Genomic DNA, 18003 nt, shown 5'->3' with positions numbered 1-18003 from the left:
ACCAGGATGGCTATTAATTTAAGAAAATTGGAAAATGGGTGTTGGCCAGGTTGTGAGAAATTGGTACTTTTTGCAACATTGCTGGTAGAAATGCAAAATGGCACAGCCACTGTGGAAAACTATTTGGCAATTCCTCAAAAAGGGAAACAATAGAATTATCATATGACTCAGAAATTCTGTATTTTGGGATATAACAGAAAGAATTGAAAAAAGACTCAGAAACTTGTATGCCAATGTTCACAGTAGCATTATACACAATAGCCAAAAGGTGGAAACAACCCGTGTATCAATAGATGAATGGATAAACAAAATATAGTATATCTAACACAAAGGAATATTATCAAGCCATAAAAAGGAATGAAATTCTGATACACGCTACAAAATGGATGAACCTTGAAAACATTATGCTTCATGAAATAAGCCAGACACCAAAAGACAAATATGGATAATATCACTTACATGAAATATCTAGAATAAGCAAATTCATAGAGACAGAAATTAAACAAGTTACCAGGGCTAGAAGGAGGGGGAAATGGGGAGTTACTGCTCAATGGGTACAGAGTTTCTGTTTGAGGTGACGAAAAAATTTTGGTAATGGATGTTGTTGATGGTAGCACAACACTGTAAATGAAATTAAGGCCAGTGAATTGTACACTTAAAAATGGGAAATGGCAAAAAAAAAAGACAAAAAAAAGGTTAAAATGACAAATTTTGTTACATATTTATCACAATAAAAAATGAGCCTTAAAATATATGAAGCAAAAACTGATACTGAAGGGAGAAATAGATAGTACAATAATAATTGGAGACGTTTACACCCCCCGTTCAATAATGGATAGGACAAGTAGACAAAAAAAATTGCAGAATACAGTCCTCTCAAGTGCACATGGGAAAGGACAGATTGTATGTTAGGCCACAAAGAAGTCTCAATAAATTTTAAATGACTGAAATTATTTACAGTATCTTCTCTAACCACAATGGAATGAAATTAGTATTCAATAACAGGAGGAAATCTATAAAATTCACAAATATGTGGAAATTAAACACATTCTTAACAAATGCATCAATGAAGAAACCACAAGAGAAATTAGAAAATACTTTGAGATGAATGAAAATGAAAATACAACATACCAAAACTTATGGGATGCAGCGAAAGCAGTGCTCAGAGGGAAATTTATAGCTGTAAATGCCTACATTAAAAAAGAAGAAAGATCTCAAATCAATAACCTAACCTTCTACACCTTAGCAAACTAGAAAAAGAATAAAGTAAACCCGAAAAAGCAGAAGAAATAATAAATATTACAGCAGGGATAAATGAAAAAGAGAACAGAAAAACAACAGAATCAATGAAACCCAAAGTTGGTTCTTTGAAAAGATCAACAAACTTGAAAACCTTTAGCTAGACTGCCAGGAAAAAAAAAAAGACGAATGTTCTTGCTTTCTTTTGTTCTTTCTTTTTAAATGTATAGATACGGAAGAGGAACTAATGGAGAGGGAAAGATTTAAGACAGCTGCCTATTCTGTTCATCTTCAAACACACCCAGACTAAGTTACTTGATTTCTTTGACCTTTTATATGAAAATTGAGCCTATGTATAAAATCAAGAGAATGATACCTGTAGCATCTTCCTGAAGATTAAATTAGTCAAGAATTTTAAGTACAAGATTTAGCATTTGTTAAGATCTTAATAATAAGCACCTGGTGCTAAATAGGGACAAATATTAATATATTAAATAGTCATGTATTAAAGATATGCACTGTGGCATTTACAAGAGAAAAATATTGTAAATAACCCAAATAATATGAGAAATTTGAAGTAAATTAAGATATCCATGATGGCATAATTTCACAGTATTTAAAGTATTCATGTATAGAAGACATAAAATCATATTGCAATAGGAATCAATTTTTTCTTTCATGGCATTGGTCTCATTACTGAAAAGATCTTGGCCTACCCCAAAGTTATATTTTAACAGTATTTTTATAGGTTCATTTCTTAATACATTTTAATTTTACTTTGCTGAGGTAGGATCTACCTGAATTTCCCTCTCCCCCAGTCTTCCCAATTGTCCTAATACCGTTTATTGTATAATCCATCCTTAGTTACTGCTTGTCCAAAATGTCATCTTTATTATAAATTCATTTCCTACATGCAACTGGACCTGTTTCTGAATCCTATCTATTGATCAATTCTACCGTTATTACCACACTATTTTAATTACCATAGCTTTATAAAAAGGTTTAACACCTAATAGGATAAGTACTTCCTCTTTACACTTCCAAGATATTCTTGGCTATTCTCAGGACTTCCAGTAAAGAAACACGAATCTGCTATTAACCATTAAAAAAAAAAAGGCTTGAAGATAGGTAAGTCAAATTAAGGATCTGTCTTTGCAAGGCAGAATGAGCTTGAAAGGCTGTACATCTGAAAAATTGCTTTGTTTTTGTTTCTTCTATCATTCAGCTAATTGTTTTACAATATTTCTACTCTTTCCCATGCGGTCCTGAAATCTTTCCTGCCAAATTTTTGTGATCTAGGAAAAAACAATTAGTTATGATTTGTAAAGTTTTGGTAAGCTGGCATACTTAAAAAAAAAAAAACGTAAAACCAAATTTGATTCACGAAAGTCTATGATGGGTGTTAAATTTATATATTACCACTGCCTCAAAAGTACAAAGAAATATTTCCTACAAAATTATGTAAAAGTTAACATGGAAAAATACTATCAAGTAAAGCAGGATTTAAAATTATATATATCATGGGCTTAGCTATGCATAAAATAAAGACTAAGAAAATGTACCAAAGTGCTAAGAGTGACCACTTGATGACATATTTTCTTCACGTTTCTAATTTTTTTATACTGAGCACATACCTTTATAATGCGGAAAGTCTCTTTTGCAGCCAACAAGGCTAATGGATTTGGATTAATCTACGGACTGTTTAAGATTCTAGGATACTTATAGCTAGTACTGTTCAGAGTAATACTAGTGCTTTGCCCTTTCCATTATTATGCATATAATCCTGTCTTTTCAACTACTAAGTGGTATTCTTAAAGAAAAGAACATGTTTTTTACTACATCCAGCACAGGGCTTGCCATACACTTCTTGAATGTTATCAACTGAAAGGTTTGGGTGTTGATTTAGGATTCAGGGTGACACTCAAGTATGGAATGAGAACCAGGCCCAAGCAACTCCAAACACCTAAGACAGAAACAGTAGATACTACACTTCACACTTTATTGGGGCTAAAAAATCATAGGCTTTGTTCGAAAAACATTTCATACAACTTTTAACCCTCATTGTAATCACCTACCCAGTAGTGCTGGCAAATGATCCTGGTGCTTAAATAAATACCCAATTAATGGCTATTATATTTAAATCAGAAGCATATGGACACCACCTCACTAGAAGGGATTTGCTAAAGAATGAATAAGTATCCAGACATCAGCTCTCTGAGATTGAACTGTAAGAATTTGGTAAGATTCTGTAACTTTACCCAATAGGGATGGACTTCTCAATCTGTGGTCCCTGGACCAGCAGCATTAACATCACCTGTTAAAAATACAAATTATCGGGCCCCACTCCAGGCCTACTGAATCAGAAACTGTGGTGGTGGTGGTGTGAAGCAGGGGAGGGAGACCAATCTGCATTTTAATAAAGTGATTCTGATGTATGTTCAAGTTTAAGAACCAGTGCACCTTCACAAAAGCCAGCTAACTGGCTTTTAACTGATTCAACAAGTCTTCCCTAGAGATCTTTCCCTAAATTTGCAACTCAGTAATCAATGTTCATATTCACAACTGGCCCACATACACACTGGGTTGTTAAGAAACTAACGTGAGAAAAGATATCATACAAGGTCGTTTTTCATAAAGAAAAAAATTAAGCCATGTAGGAAAACACCATGTTAAAAAAAACAATGAACAAAGAAAACATAAAGACTTAGGGAAAGAATACCTACCTGTAGCAGGCGACAAAGGGCTGATACATCCAATATGCTAATAAACAAAAGGTTTTTTTTAATTGAAAAAATTAACTGACAAAGAAATTTGGGATGCCTAAGTACATATATGGCCCTTCATTTGCAATTCAATTACAAAAACATCCCCAACATGTCAACATAATGGAAGATAAAAATACATACAGGAGGATACATTTTAGGTTGTATGTGTGGATATGACTCAAGAATAAAAGAGTGCACTAAAAATTTTTTTAAATCATTTGACAGTATGTATGCATTTATGTAAAATAGCATGTTCTCATGTGTAGTAAAACTTTAAAAGGAAAGCAAACAAGATAATATCAAGTAGTATATGTGTTGATAACCACCTATCGATGACAGCTACCATTTATTAAGTACTGACATGACAGGCATTAACCTTAGGAGTTTTGTTTATGATTTAATTTAATTTAATCCTAACAATAGAGGTGGATATCAAAACACCCAATAAACAAATAAAGAAGGTGTAGGGGAAAGCAGTCCACATCAAGTTACTTTTTCAGAGAAATAAGAAGTTTTTAAATTTTAATGGGGGAGTAAGAGCAGCTACCATTTACTAAACACCTAGCATATACCTTGCACTCTAATGCTTACAAATATTACTTCTAAACCTCAAAACTTAATTTTTTTTATTTTACTAGCACAGCATTACACATATATTAGCAAAGGTAGCAACATAAAGAACCTATCAAGATTTCAAATTGCCCAGAACTACAAACACAAATAAATCTCCAATCTATAGATCCTTTTTGTTCCAATCCAGAACAAAAAGCACACCTGTACTTTTTAGGTGCCCCAAATGCAAAGAAACAAAATAGTAATCATTTAAGCAATCCTTCCTCATAACAGCATTGTCCAAGGGAAGAAAAAGAACTTAATAATTCGAAATTCAAAGCAAAACAAAAATGAAAAAGCAACGTTGCCTCTATATGCCACTTAAAAGTACTGCCTGCACGTTAATTTTTACTTCCTGAAATGTCAGAACATTTAATAGTATGAAATATTAGTGTAAGACAATCAGTCTAAAAGCAGGGCACTAAAAGCAGCTGACAAGATGTGAACTTTGATAGGTGCTATCAGGCTCTATACAAAGTGCCAAATTAATTATACAGTACTCTTCTTTCATCCCTAATATAAAGATTGTGTTGAAATCTCAAAACCACCAGAGATGGCACAGCCCTTGGAAAGAGTATGGCCTTTGCAAGCAAATAAATCAGGTTTCAAATCTCAGTTCAATCCCTTCATAACTGTGGCCATTACAAGTAAATCACTTAACCTTGCAAACTCTCATAACCTGAATCTGTAAATCAGGTATAAATTCCTATCCTATTCTCACTGTGTTAACAAACAATGCAGTATGATACTCACTCAAAATGTATACCTTCAAAGAGCTATTACCAATTATCATATTTAATTATAAAAGTCATACATATTTTTAAAATATTCAATAAAAAGTGAAACTTAACCTTCATGCTTTCCCCAAATCCAATTCGCTTTCTAAGGTAAGAATTAAGTACATAACCTTCTGAGACTTTATGTAGTTTAAATTTGGGCATAACGTTTTTTGCTTAGGGATCTTTCCATCTTGGAGGTCTTTCAGTGTCACACATAGGTCAATCTCATTCTGTATTAAATAGGATGTCTCAAATTTTTTCAAACATGGTGCAACAAGAATCCTTATGCATAAATTTTTGTGCACACATTTGAAAAATATTTGCAGCATAGTTTCTTTTTAAATGGGTGAAATAAAATATACAAATTTAGAAATGAAAGATACTGCCAAATTACCCAAATGGTATATTCATTTACCAACTGTCTGTAAAAATGTTTTCCCACAAACTTACCAATACTGGCAATCTAATGGTTAAACATGCTCACTTTGATGTGCATTTCTTTGCTTATAACTGGTATAATCTTTTCATGTTTTACTGGCCAATAAAAAAAAAGTTTCATATTCCTTGGTGACTTGTCTGTTCATATGCTTTTGCATTTTCTTCTACTGGGTTATTTCCATTTTAAGTTTTGTAGGAGCTGTTCATGTATCATAAGCATTATTTCTTTATTATTGTATATATTGCAAATACTTTCTTCCATTTTAAAACAGCATCTGTCTTCTGTTTATAACTATCTCATCATATAGAAGTTTTAATTTTCATATAATCAAATCAGCCAGTATTTTAAAAATGGCTTCTAGGTTTCTCAACTTTATTAGGAAACTCTCCCTTACCATATCTACCACTAAATATGTTTCTAGAATTTATGTAAGTGTGAAGAAATGATCTAAAAGGGCCAATTTTCCCCCAAACCAATTATCAATGAGCCCCTCCTCTCCTCATTGTTTTGATTGTAAGCAACATGAGGCTTACTCTTTTATTACATAAACCTATTTGTCCATTGCGCCAATGGCAAAACTTTAAAACGTATTATGGCTTTATAATACTCCATTATCTGGTACAGCAAGTGCCCCTCATTCTTTATCAATGTTCTCTTGGATATTTTTTGTGCATTTTTGCTTTCCAGTTGATGTTAACAGACTTCACTTAACCAATATCAATGATTAAATATTCGCCATGCCTCTGTAGAACATACTGACTGATGCAGCCCGATATAGGCACTCTTGCTTCCACCCACGTGTGTATGAAGTTAGATGTGTTTGTCTACAAGACTATTTATGTCAGTTGTACATATTATAATTACGTATAATGTAAACCAATGATACAAAACTGAAAATGGAATCATTATATAAAAACTAAGTTGACTGCCTTGCAAAGACTAAAAGGCAAGATAGCATCAAACTAGGGAAAAGACATTCAGGACTAAATTATAAAAATCTGGAATTTTGCCCTCAGACTCCTTTACAAGTGTCTTTACATTGTTGCTCCACATTTAAGAAATCATAGATTACAGTTATGATTTATCTAAGTAAGATAAAAGACGGTTTCTTACTCAAAGGAAAGTCCTTGGCCCTATATCTGAAAGACTGGTAAGGGAATACAAACTTGTGTTTCAGGTTTAAAATGTTTGAGGTATGTATTAATCACTGCTTTTTTTTTTTTACATATGCTGTTTTAACAAGATTAACAAAAAAAAAAACAAAAACACCAACCAGTTACTGGTCCTAATTTCATCAAAGAGGGCTTCTACAATATTAAGTCTCCCCGTGCAAAATACTGTATCTGTTTATTCAGATGTTCTTTGCAATTTTTAAGTAAAGTTTGATGTTTTTCTAACAAATATTAAATATTTCTAGTTAGGCTTAGTTACTTTTACTTATTTATTTATCTATCCCTCCCATTCTTGCCCATTCAGATTCCTTTCTGCCTACCAAAGGCAACATCTTTACTTGTGATATTTATCCTTGTTCTAGTTTGCTAATGCTGCAGAATGCAAACACCAGAGATGGATAGGCTTTTATAAAACGGGGGTTTATTTCACTACACAGTTACAGTCTGAAGGCCACAAAGCATCCAAGGCAACACATCAGCAACCGGGCACCTTCACCGGAGGATGGCCAATGGCGTCTGGAAAACCTCTGTTAGCTGGGAAGGCAGCCGGCATCTGCTCCAAAGCTCCGGACTCAAAACAGCTTTCTCCCAGGATGTTCCTCTCTAGCAAGCTTGCTCCTCTTCAAAACATCACTCCCAGCTGCACTCAGTTTCATCTCTGAATCAGCATGTTAATACGGCTTCACTGATGAAGGCCCACCCTGAATGGGTGGGGCCATGCCTCCATGAGAGTATCCCACCAGAGTCACCACCCACAGCTGGGTGGGGCACATTCCAAGCAAATCTAATCAGCACCAAAAGTCTGTCCCACAAGACTACATCAAAGATAATGGCGATTGGGGGACAAAATGCATTCAAACCGGCACAATCCTTTAATTTGTATGTTTTCCAAAACTGTGTTGCTTTGTGTGCACACATTTTTCAAAGTTACAGAAATGGTACCAAACAACGATAATATTTTTCCCTTTTTTTCACTCAGTATTATGTTTAAAAGCTATCAATATTGTTGAGTATTACTTGGTTCACTGCTTCTGTTAGACTGTATTTTGTCGTGTTTATGTACCACTCTTTACTTATCAAATCTATTAATGATGGACATCTAAGTTGCCCCCAACTCCTCGCTACCACAAACAATGATGCAATATTCTCACACATCACCTTATGAAACAATGCCCTAACATCCTTGGCATATACATTCAGGTACCACAGATTTAACCCACTATATCATCTTCTCTTAAATTTATAGTTTTGTCCAATATGGTTTATTTTATGGACACTAGACTTGTTGATACTGTGAATGGGATCTTTTTTCCCAATAATTTTCTACTTGGTTACTACCAGTGTATGGAGGGACTATTCAATTTTTTTTACTTGACTACCTCACTGTACCTACAAATAAAAGCAAGTTTTCTAATATGTATTCCTCATTTCTTTTTCATTTCTAATGTTTCATTAGTTAGGATCTCTATTACAAATTTAGATTGCAGAAAATAACAGTTGGCATTTTTGTTGAATCCAATGGAAACTCTTCGGCCTCCCCACTATGACTTCTGGGAGATACAATTTATAAATTTAAACTTTCTTTCTCTTCCTAGCTTCCTAAGAGTTTACATTAGTATTTTATTTATGTGCTGAATTTTATCAAATATGTTTGGAGTATCTATTGAGATAGGTCTTTTGTTCCTTGGGGATGAAAGGGCAAACTGCCTTGCATTGTTTAATAACATGAGAAAATGCTTACAATGTTAAGAAAACAGGTTGCATACCTGTACGTACATATTTGCAAATGCATGAAGGACATATTCTCAAATTTTAAGGGAGGATCCATCTGGATGAATTCTTGGTGATTAATTATTTTCTTTATACTTTCCTGTATGTCCTAGAATTTTCACAATAAATCCTACATTTATAATCATACAAAAAATATTTTTAAGTAATCATGGCACATAAAATAGTCTGAAATTTGAGTTGTATTATTTGTGAGGTAATCATTCACCAGCTTTTAAAAAGTAAGCCTGAACAGCTTTTCCCAAGAAAGTTTTCAGCAATGGTTACCTCACACAAACCTGAGTATGTATTACCAATTTGCCTCTACAAACACTGGACAATAGTTTGGCTGGGGTGAACCTTTATATGAGAGCTTTTCCCTTCAATTACTATTGCTACCATTACAAACTAATTACTCAGTACCAAGTACCCTATGTTTTATTTAATTCTAAAACTACTCTGAAGTAGATACCCTAAATTGAAACCGACAGCAGAATAATGAGGGTCAGGACTTAAATTCAGGTCTTTTTATTGCACCATACTTCCCTCCCACACAGAATCTGAAGTCTCTTTGCAGAAGAGGTTGCCATTTTTGAACAGAGAGATTGATTCTGCTTTGTGAGCAGAGATTCATGAAATCCCTCAAAGTTACTTCATACTAATTGAGAATTCTTCTTGGGTGTTCTGGACCTTCGTTAAGTGGACACAATAGCTCTACTCAACTATACCAGTAAATTAATGGATTCCAAACCATTTTTGACACTGTAAGAAGCACCAGTGTTTGTGCTCTTCCACTCTTCACCCATGACTCACCTCTGCCAAATGTTGCAGCTGGCTTAGCAGCGGGATCCTCTTGTTAGATCCAAGGCGTGTGATGTAGTTCGACCTTTTGCTGAACACATACAGAAGGTTAAGGACTGCCAGCACCATTTGCATATCAGAGGAAGCCAATAAAGTTGTCAAATGCTACAGGGACAAAAAAAGGGCAAGTTATGGTATCAGGCACACTAGGCCCTGAAAACTTAAATTGCCAATGAAGTAATAAATTTATGAACACTTACAAAGCTATCAAGAAGTTTAGTCATAAAAAATATGTATAAACACCTGAGTACCTACAACATGAAACACCTTGTCCCAAAGGAGCTTACAAACTGGCAGCAAACCAGAATGTCCAATAAAAGCAAAAAGGGTAAAGAGTAGATCAAAATTCCACAGGTATCCCCATAGGAAGGAAGAGATTACAAGAGAAAAACGTGATATAATACATACATGGAACTCAATGAGTCTCCACCTAGACTAAAAGCACTGCGAGAGAAAGATAATTGTATGCTCCTTCTGTATTCTTCATGATAAACATAAAATCTGAATTAACTAAAACACAGTGTTCTTCACATAGAACCTAAGGATTTGACAATATCTGGTAGGATTATGTAAAATATGACTGTTACAGTACAAGGTATGTTCACAAACAACCTGAGAGGGACTATTTTTGTTTTTTAATACCATTAAAATGCACCAATATATTGAAGCACTTGATCAGGGTTAAAATCAATATGTAAATTAGCTGGAAACAAACCTAGATATTTCCACTTGCTGATTGCTCCAAAGGCCATGGACTTTCTTTTGCAGTGAATCTTTTTCATATTCAACAGACTATTTATCTAACCCCATGCACCCCAAACAAAGCACTGTCTGCTAGGTCTTTAGTTCAGTAATTCCACTACTTTTCCCAAACCATTTTCTTTTTACTTGTTTGTTTTAATTCCATTTCTTTACTGAAGACTCAGGAAAATTAACACAGAACTTTGGAGCTCTTAACTAATGGTGATAAAAAATGTCTAAAATTAGGTTAAAAGAGTTTTTCCTTAAAGTGATTTTTAACCAATTCAAAAAGCTCAATTATACCTGGATCCACTTCACTTTTTAAAGACATCCAAGATTCTATTAATATATATTTTGGGGGAGGGTGAAGAAGAGAGAAGAGATTGAAAAGCAGCACACTAAGACTTAGAAAACACTGAGTACATTAATGTGTCAAGGAAAACAAACCATTTTAAACAGATTATAGGTAATGGGGGGCTATTCTAATAACCTAAGGCAAATACCAATTTGAGCAAAGTCCCTGAAATACTTCAATATACACGTTTCATCTTTCATTCATTTCTTGAATCTTGAAAGGCAGCGTGGTGATAGTAAAGAAAATTCCCAACAACTCTGTGAAGGAGAGATAGTATCTATACCTTAGAAACATCCTCTACCATTGCCTATGACATATTGGAAAACCCAGAGTTCCCTAACAGAAAAAAATGCAGGCACCAGAGAGAAATAGTAATTTCCTTATCTGGATGTACAAAATTCTAGTTAAGAACAGATCACACAGGCTCAAACTTCCCCTACCTCTATGGAACTGTACAGATGCCGAGAAAAGCTATACTCAATGAGCAAGGCTGTGAAGTTCAACACAGCCAAGAGAAGCATTTTTAGTTGCTCTCTTTCCGGCCTATCACACACAAGCATCCACGACATATTCTCCACTGTCTGTCCAGCATCTGCGAGAATTCCATCAAAGCGGTCCAACAGGTCCACCCAGTGATACAACTCGCACTGCAAAGGGAATAAGAAAGAGCAAGATTAAAGAATAAGAAAAGTAAGTGCTTTGCAGCTGAGCTTTGCTACCAAAGACTGCTGAGCATGAACCTTTTTTTAAAATTCACTTCTATTGAGATATATTCACACACCATGCAGTCACACAAAGCGTTTAATCAATTGTTCACAGTACCATTACAGTCATGCATTCATCAAATTAATTTTTGAACATTTTCATTACCAAATACACAAAAATAATAAGAATAAAAAAGTGAAAAAGAACAATTAAAGCAAAAAAGAACATTGGGTGTGTTTTTTTGTTTTTGTCTTTTTTTGCCCCAATTTTTCTGCTCTCCATCCATACACTGGACAAAGGGGAGTGTGATCCACATGGCTTTCCCAATCACATTGTCGCCCTCATAAGCTACATTTTTATACAATCGTCTTCAAGATTCAAGGGTTCTGGGTTGTAGTTTGATAGTTTCAGGTATTTACTGCTAGCTATTACAATTCATTAGAACCTAAAAAGGGTTATCTATATTGGGTGTAACAGTGCCCACCGGAGTGACCTCTTGACTCCTTTTGGAATCTCTCAGCCACTGAAACTTACTTCATTTCATTTCACATCCCACTTTTGGTCAAGATGTTCTCCATTCCACGATGCCAGTCTAGGTTCCTCCCCGGGAGTCATATTCCACGTTGCCAGGGAGATTTACATCACTGGGTGTAAGATCCCACATAGTGGGGAGAGCACTGATTTCACCTGCCAAGTTGGCTTAGCTAGAGAGAGAGGGCCACATCTAAGCAACGAAGAGGCATTCAGGAGGAGACTCTCAGGCACAATTGTAAGCAGGCCTGGCCTCTCTTTTGCAGCAACAGTCTTCCCAAGGGCAAGTCCCATGGGAGAGGATTTGGCCCATCAAACCACCAGTTCGCAATGTCTGTGAGCACATCAGCAACCATCGAGGTAGGGAAGCTCAACACCCCTGCATTCTCCCCCAGCTCCTCGGGGGGGGGGGGGGGTCTGCATATTTTTTCACTGTTTTTGTTTCTTTTAAGTTAACTATTTAATATATAAAAAATTGAAAAAAAATTACAATAAAAAAATTTTCAAACAAACCACAAGGGAGTAAGAAAAAGACAACCTAAAATAACTACTTTATTTTCAACATGTTCCTACTCCACCTCAAGAAAATAAGCTAATATAGCAACATTTCTGTGAACTTGTTCCTACCATACCCACCAGAAATTAACAAACCGTAGTCATTCCTAGGCATTCCCAGAACGTTAAATTTACCCACGATAGCCTATCTGTTTTTATTGGGTTATCGTTGCCCCTTCATTAATTGCTCTCTATCACTAGTTCCCCTACATTCTACATTATAAACCATTTATTTTACATTTTTCAATGTTCACACTAGTGGTAGCATATTTCTCTTTTTGTGCCTGGCTTATTTCGCTCAGCATTAAGTCTTCAAGGTTTATCCATGTTGTCATATGTTTCACAACATCGTTCCTTCTTACTATTGCATAGTATTACATCATGTGAATATATCAAATTTTATCTATCCACTCATCTGTTGAAGGACATTTGGGTTGTTTCCATCTCTTGGCAATTGTGAATAACGCTGCTACGCACAGTGGCGTGCAGATACCTGTTCATGTCACTGCTTTAAGATCTTCCAGGTATATACCAAGAAGAGCAACTGCAGGATCAAAGGGTAACTCTATTATATAGTTTTCTAAGGAAATGCCAGACTGACTTCCCGAGCGCCTGAACCATTAAACAGTCCCACCAACAATGAATAAGAGTTCCAATTTCTCAACATCCTCTCCAGCATCTGTAGTTTCCTGTTTAATGGCAGCCATTCTAACTGGCATGAGATGGTATCTCCTTGTGTTCTTATTTGCATCTCTCTAATAGCCAGTGAAACTGAACATTTTTTCATGTGTTTCTCGGCCATCTGTAGTTCCTCTTCAGAGAACTGTCTTTTCATATCTTTTCTCCGTTTTATAATTGGGCTGTCTGTACTATTGTCATTGAGTTGTAGCATTTCTTTATATATGCAAGATACCAGTCTTTTGTCAGATACATGGTTCCCGAAAACTTTTTCCCATTAAGTTGGCTGCCTCTTGATCTTTTTGAGAAATTACTTTGAGGTACAGAAACTTTGAAGCTTGAGGAGTTCCCATGAATCTACTTTTTCTATTGTTGCTCATGCTTTGGGTGTAAGATCTAGGAAGTGGCCACCTAATACAAGGTCGTGAAGATGTTTCCCGACATTATCTCCTAGGAATTTTATGGTACTGCCTTTTATATTGAGGTCTTTGATCCATTTTGAGTTAATTTTTGTGTAGGGTGTAAGGTAGGGGTCCTCTTTCACGCTTTCGGATACGGAAATCAAACTCTCCCAGCCCCATTTGTTGAAAAGACTGTTATGTCCCAGTTCAGTGGTTTTGGGGGCCTTATCAATGATCAGTTGGCCATAGATCTGGAGGTCTATCTCCAAATCCTCAATTCGATTCCATTGATCCATATGTCTATCTTTGTGCCAGTACCACGCTGTTTTGACTACTGTTGCTTTATAATAAGCTCCAAAGTCAGTGGGAGTATAAGTCATCCCACTTCATTTTTCTTTTTTAGAGTGTTTTTAGTAATTCGAGGCATGTTTCCTTTCCAAATAAATTTGATAACTAGCTTTCCCAAGTCTGCAAAGTAGGTTGTTGGAATTTTGATTGGGATTGCATTGAATCTATAGATGAATTTGGGTAGAACTGACATCTTAATGACATTTAGCCTTCCTATACATGAACATGGAATATCTTTCCATCTTTTAAGGTCCCTTTCTATTTCTTTTAGTTAAAGTTATGCAGTTTTCTTTGCATAGGTCTTTTACATCTTTGGTTAAGTTTATTCCTAGCTATTTGATTTTTTTAGTTGCTATTGAAAATGGTATCCTTTTCTTGAGTGTGTCTTCACTTCTTTCATTTCTAGTGTATAGAAACATTACTGACTTATGTTCATTAATCTTGTATCCTGCTACTTTGCTAAATTTGTTTATTACCCCTAGTATCTGTATCATCAATTTCGTGGGGTTTTCCAGATACAAGATAATATCATCTGCAAATAATGACAGTTTTACTTCTTCCTTTCCAATTTGGATGCCTTTTACTTTTTGTCTTGCTGGATTGCCCTGGCTGGCACTTTCTAGCACAATGTTAAACAACAGTGGTGACAGTGGGCATCCTTGTCTTGTTCCTGACCTTAGAGGGAAGGCTTTCAGTCCCACGCCATTGAGTGCTATGCTGGCTGTGGGCTTTCCTTGCATACCTGGAATGAACCCCACTTGGTCATGGTGTATGATTTTTTTTAATGTGTCTTTGGATTTGATTTGCAAGTATTTTGTTGGGAATTTTTGCATCTATATTAATTATGGAGATCGGACTTTAGTTTTCCTTTTTTGTAGCATCTTTGCCTGGTTTTGGTATTAGATTGATGTTAGCGTCATAAAACGTGTTAGGTAGTATTCCATTTTCTTCGATGTTTTGAAAAAGTTTAAGTAATACTGGTGTCAGTTCTTTTTGGAAAGTTTGGTAGAATTCCCCTGTGAAGCCATCTGGCCCTGGGCATTTATTTGTGGGAAGCTTTTTGATGACTGATTGGATCTCTTTGCTTGTGACTGGTTGGTTGAGGTCTTCTATTTCTTCTCTGGTCAGTGTAGGTTGTTCATATGTTTCCAGGAAATTGTCCATTTCCTCTACATTATCCAGTTTGTTGGCATAGAGTTGTTCATAGTATCCTCTTATAATTTTTTTTTAAATTTCTTCGGGATCCGCAATATCACCTTTTCCATTTGTTAGTTTGTTTATATGGGTCTTCTTTCTTTTTGATTTTGTCAGTCTAGCTAGGGCTTGTCAATCTTGTTTATCTTCGCAAAGAACCAACTTTTGATGTTATTTATTCTATTGTTTCATTTTTCTCTAGGTCATTTATTTATGCTTTAATCCTTGTTAATTCTTTTCTTCTACTTGGTTTACGATTAGTTTGCTGTTTATTTTCTAGCTTCTTCAGTTGTTCCATTAGTTCTCTGATTTTAGCTCTTTCTTCCTTTTTGATGTATGTGTTTAGTGCTATAAATTTCCCCCTCAGTACCACTTTTGCTGCATCCCATAGATTTTGATATGTTGTGTTCTCCTTTTCATTCGTCTCTATATATTTAGTAATTTTTCTCGCTATTTCTTTAATCCACTGATCGTGTGTAGAAGTGTGTTGGTTAACCTCGAGGTATTTTTGAATTTTCTAAGTTTCTGATGGTTACTGACTTCTAATTGTATTACATTGTGATCAGAGAATATAACTTGAATAATTTCAATCTTTTTAAATTCACTGAGGCTTGTTTTATGTCCCAGCATATGATCTATTCTGGAGAAAGTTCCGTGAGCACTAGAAAAGAATGTGTATCCTGGTGATTTGGGATGTAATGTTCTGTATATGTCTGTTAAATCCAATTCATTTATCAGATTGTTTAAGTTTTCAATTTCTTTATTGGTCTTCTATCTGGTTGATCTATCTGTAGGAGAGAGTGATATGCTGAGGTCTCCCACAATTATTGTGGAAACATCAATTGCTTCCTTTAGTTTTACCAGTGTTTGTCTCATATATTTTGTGGCACCTTGACTGGGTGGATTAACATTTATTTTTGTTAATTCTTCTTGTTGAATTGCCCCTTTTATTAGTATGTAGTGACCTTCTTTGTCTCTCATAAAAATCCCTGCATTTGAAGTCTATTTTATCTGAGATTAGTACTGGTACTCCTGCTTTCTTTTGGCTGTAGCTTGCATGAAGTATTTTTTTCCATCCTTTCACTTCCAATTTCTTTGTGTCCCTGTGTCTGAGTGTCAACATAATGATGGCTCATGGTTTTTGATCCATTCTGCCAATCTGTATCTTTTAATTGGGGAGTTTAATCCATTTACATTCAACATGATTACTGTGAAGGCATTTACTCAATCAGCCATCCTATCCTTTGGCTTATGTTTGTCAGATATATTTTTTCCCTCACTCTCTTAATATCCTTTAAGGTACCCATACTGAATCTCTTTAGTACTGAACCTTTCTCCATCTCTCTCTTTCCTTTCTTTGTTTCTCTGGTGGTAGGGCTCCCTTTACTATCTCTTGTAAGGCAGGTCTCTTGTTAGAAAATTCTCTCAGCAATTGTTTGTGAAAAATTTAAGCTCTCCCTCAAATTTGAAGCAGAGCCTTGCTGGATAAAGAATTCTTGGTTGGCAAATTTTCTCTCAGAATTTTAAATATGTCATGCCACTGTCTTCTCACCTCCATGGTGGCCACTGCATAGTCATTACTTAGTATTATGCTTCCTTTGTAAGTGGTGAATTACTTTTCTCTTGCCACTTTCAGAACTTGCTCCTTCTCTTCAGTATTTGACAATCTGATCAGAATGTCTCGAAGTGAGTTTATTTGGATTTATTCTATTTGGAGTCCACTGGGCATTTACGATTTGTATATTTATGTTGTTTAGAATGTGTGGGAAGTTTTCCTCAACCATTTCTTTGAATACTCTTCCTAGACCTTTACCCTTTTCTTCCCCTTCTGGAACACCAATGACTCTTATATTTGGACGTTTTATATCCTCTATCACATCCCTGAGGTCCATTTCGATTTTTTCGATTTTTTCCCTTCTTTCTTTTTTCTTTCATTTTCCATTGTGTCATCCTCAAGGTGACTGATTCGTTGCTCAGCTTCCTCTAGTCTTGGTACCATGAGTACCCAGAATCTTTTAAATTTGGGTGACAGTTTATTTCTATAAGATCATCTATTTTTTTATTTACTCTTGCAATTTCTTCTTCACCCTCTTCTAGCATCTTCTTCATGTCCTTTATATCCTGTGCCATGCTCTTGCTGTTTGTCTTTAGATCTTTGATTAATTTCTCTAAGCACTGGGTCTCCTCTCATCTTTTGATTTGGGTGTTTGGGTTTGGGTTATCCATGTCATCTGTTCTTTCCATATTCTTTAAAATTTTCTGTTGTTTTTGGCCTCTTGGCATTAGCTTAACTTGATAGGGTTCTTTTAGGATATGTAGGCTGATTCAAATACTTATCTCTAATTTGTCAGATCTACAGCTTGGTGGAGTAGTTTCTCTAACTAACCAGCAGGTGGCATCTGCGGGCCACCTATTCCCCCAAGCCAGTTCTCCCCTACTATGTCTTTGTGGTAAGTGGGGGTCTGAGTCTTGTGGGGTCCAATTGGTGCACCCAGTTTACGTGTGTAGTTGGTGCTGCCCACCCTGAATGTGAGGCGTTTGTTTGAGCAGTTAGGGAAGGAGCGCAGCTTTAGTAATCAAATCTCCCAGGTGTTCCTGGAGATTTAAAGCTGTTGCTAGAGTCCAGTCCTTCAGTTTAGCCTTGCCACAGTTTGTCTCCGCCACTGACCCTTAAGTCCTTGGTATTGGTGTATGGTTCATCGGACTTCTGAGTGGGTCCCTCTTCGAAGCTGTGCCCTCCTAGGGCCTCTGCTGAGGGAAGGCTGCTATGTCACAGGTGAGTGCTGTCCCCCAAGGGAAGATCTGGGCCACAGGGCTGTGTAGGGGCGTTCACAGCCTGCTGAAAGGATGGCTGTATGGTG

General features: G+C 35.8%; 1 protein-coding gene across 1 annotated transcript in view; it reads right to left on the bottom strand.

Annotated features, from left to right (window-relative positions):
* LOC119525178 (E3 ubiquitin-protein ligase HUWE1-like) overlaps positions 1–18003 on the bottom strand; it is a 195496-nt gene that overhangs the window by 116981 nt on the left and 60512 nt on the right. The window contains 2 exon segments of the mRNA XM_037823780.1: positions 9587–9739; positions 11171–11377. Of these exon segments, the coding sequence (XP_037679708.1) occupies positions 9587–9739; positions 11171–11377 (360 nt within the window).

The sequence above is a fragment of the Choloepus didactylus genome (genome assembly GCF_015220235.1).
Source record: "Choloepus didactylus isolate mChoDid1 chromosome 24 unlocalized genomic scaffold, mChoDid1.pri SUPER_24_unloc2, whole genome shotgun sequence".
NCBI classification, from domain to species: domain Eukaryota; kingdom Metazoa; phylum Chordata; class Mammalia; order Pilosa; family Megalonychidae; genus Choloepus; species Choloepus didactylus.
The sequence above is the reverse complement of the archived record's forward strand: the minus strand, read 5'-3'. Positions and strand labels throughout refer to the sequence as shown.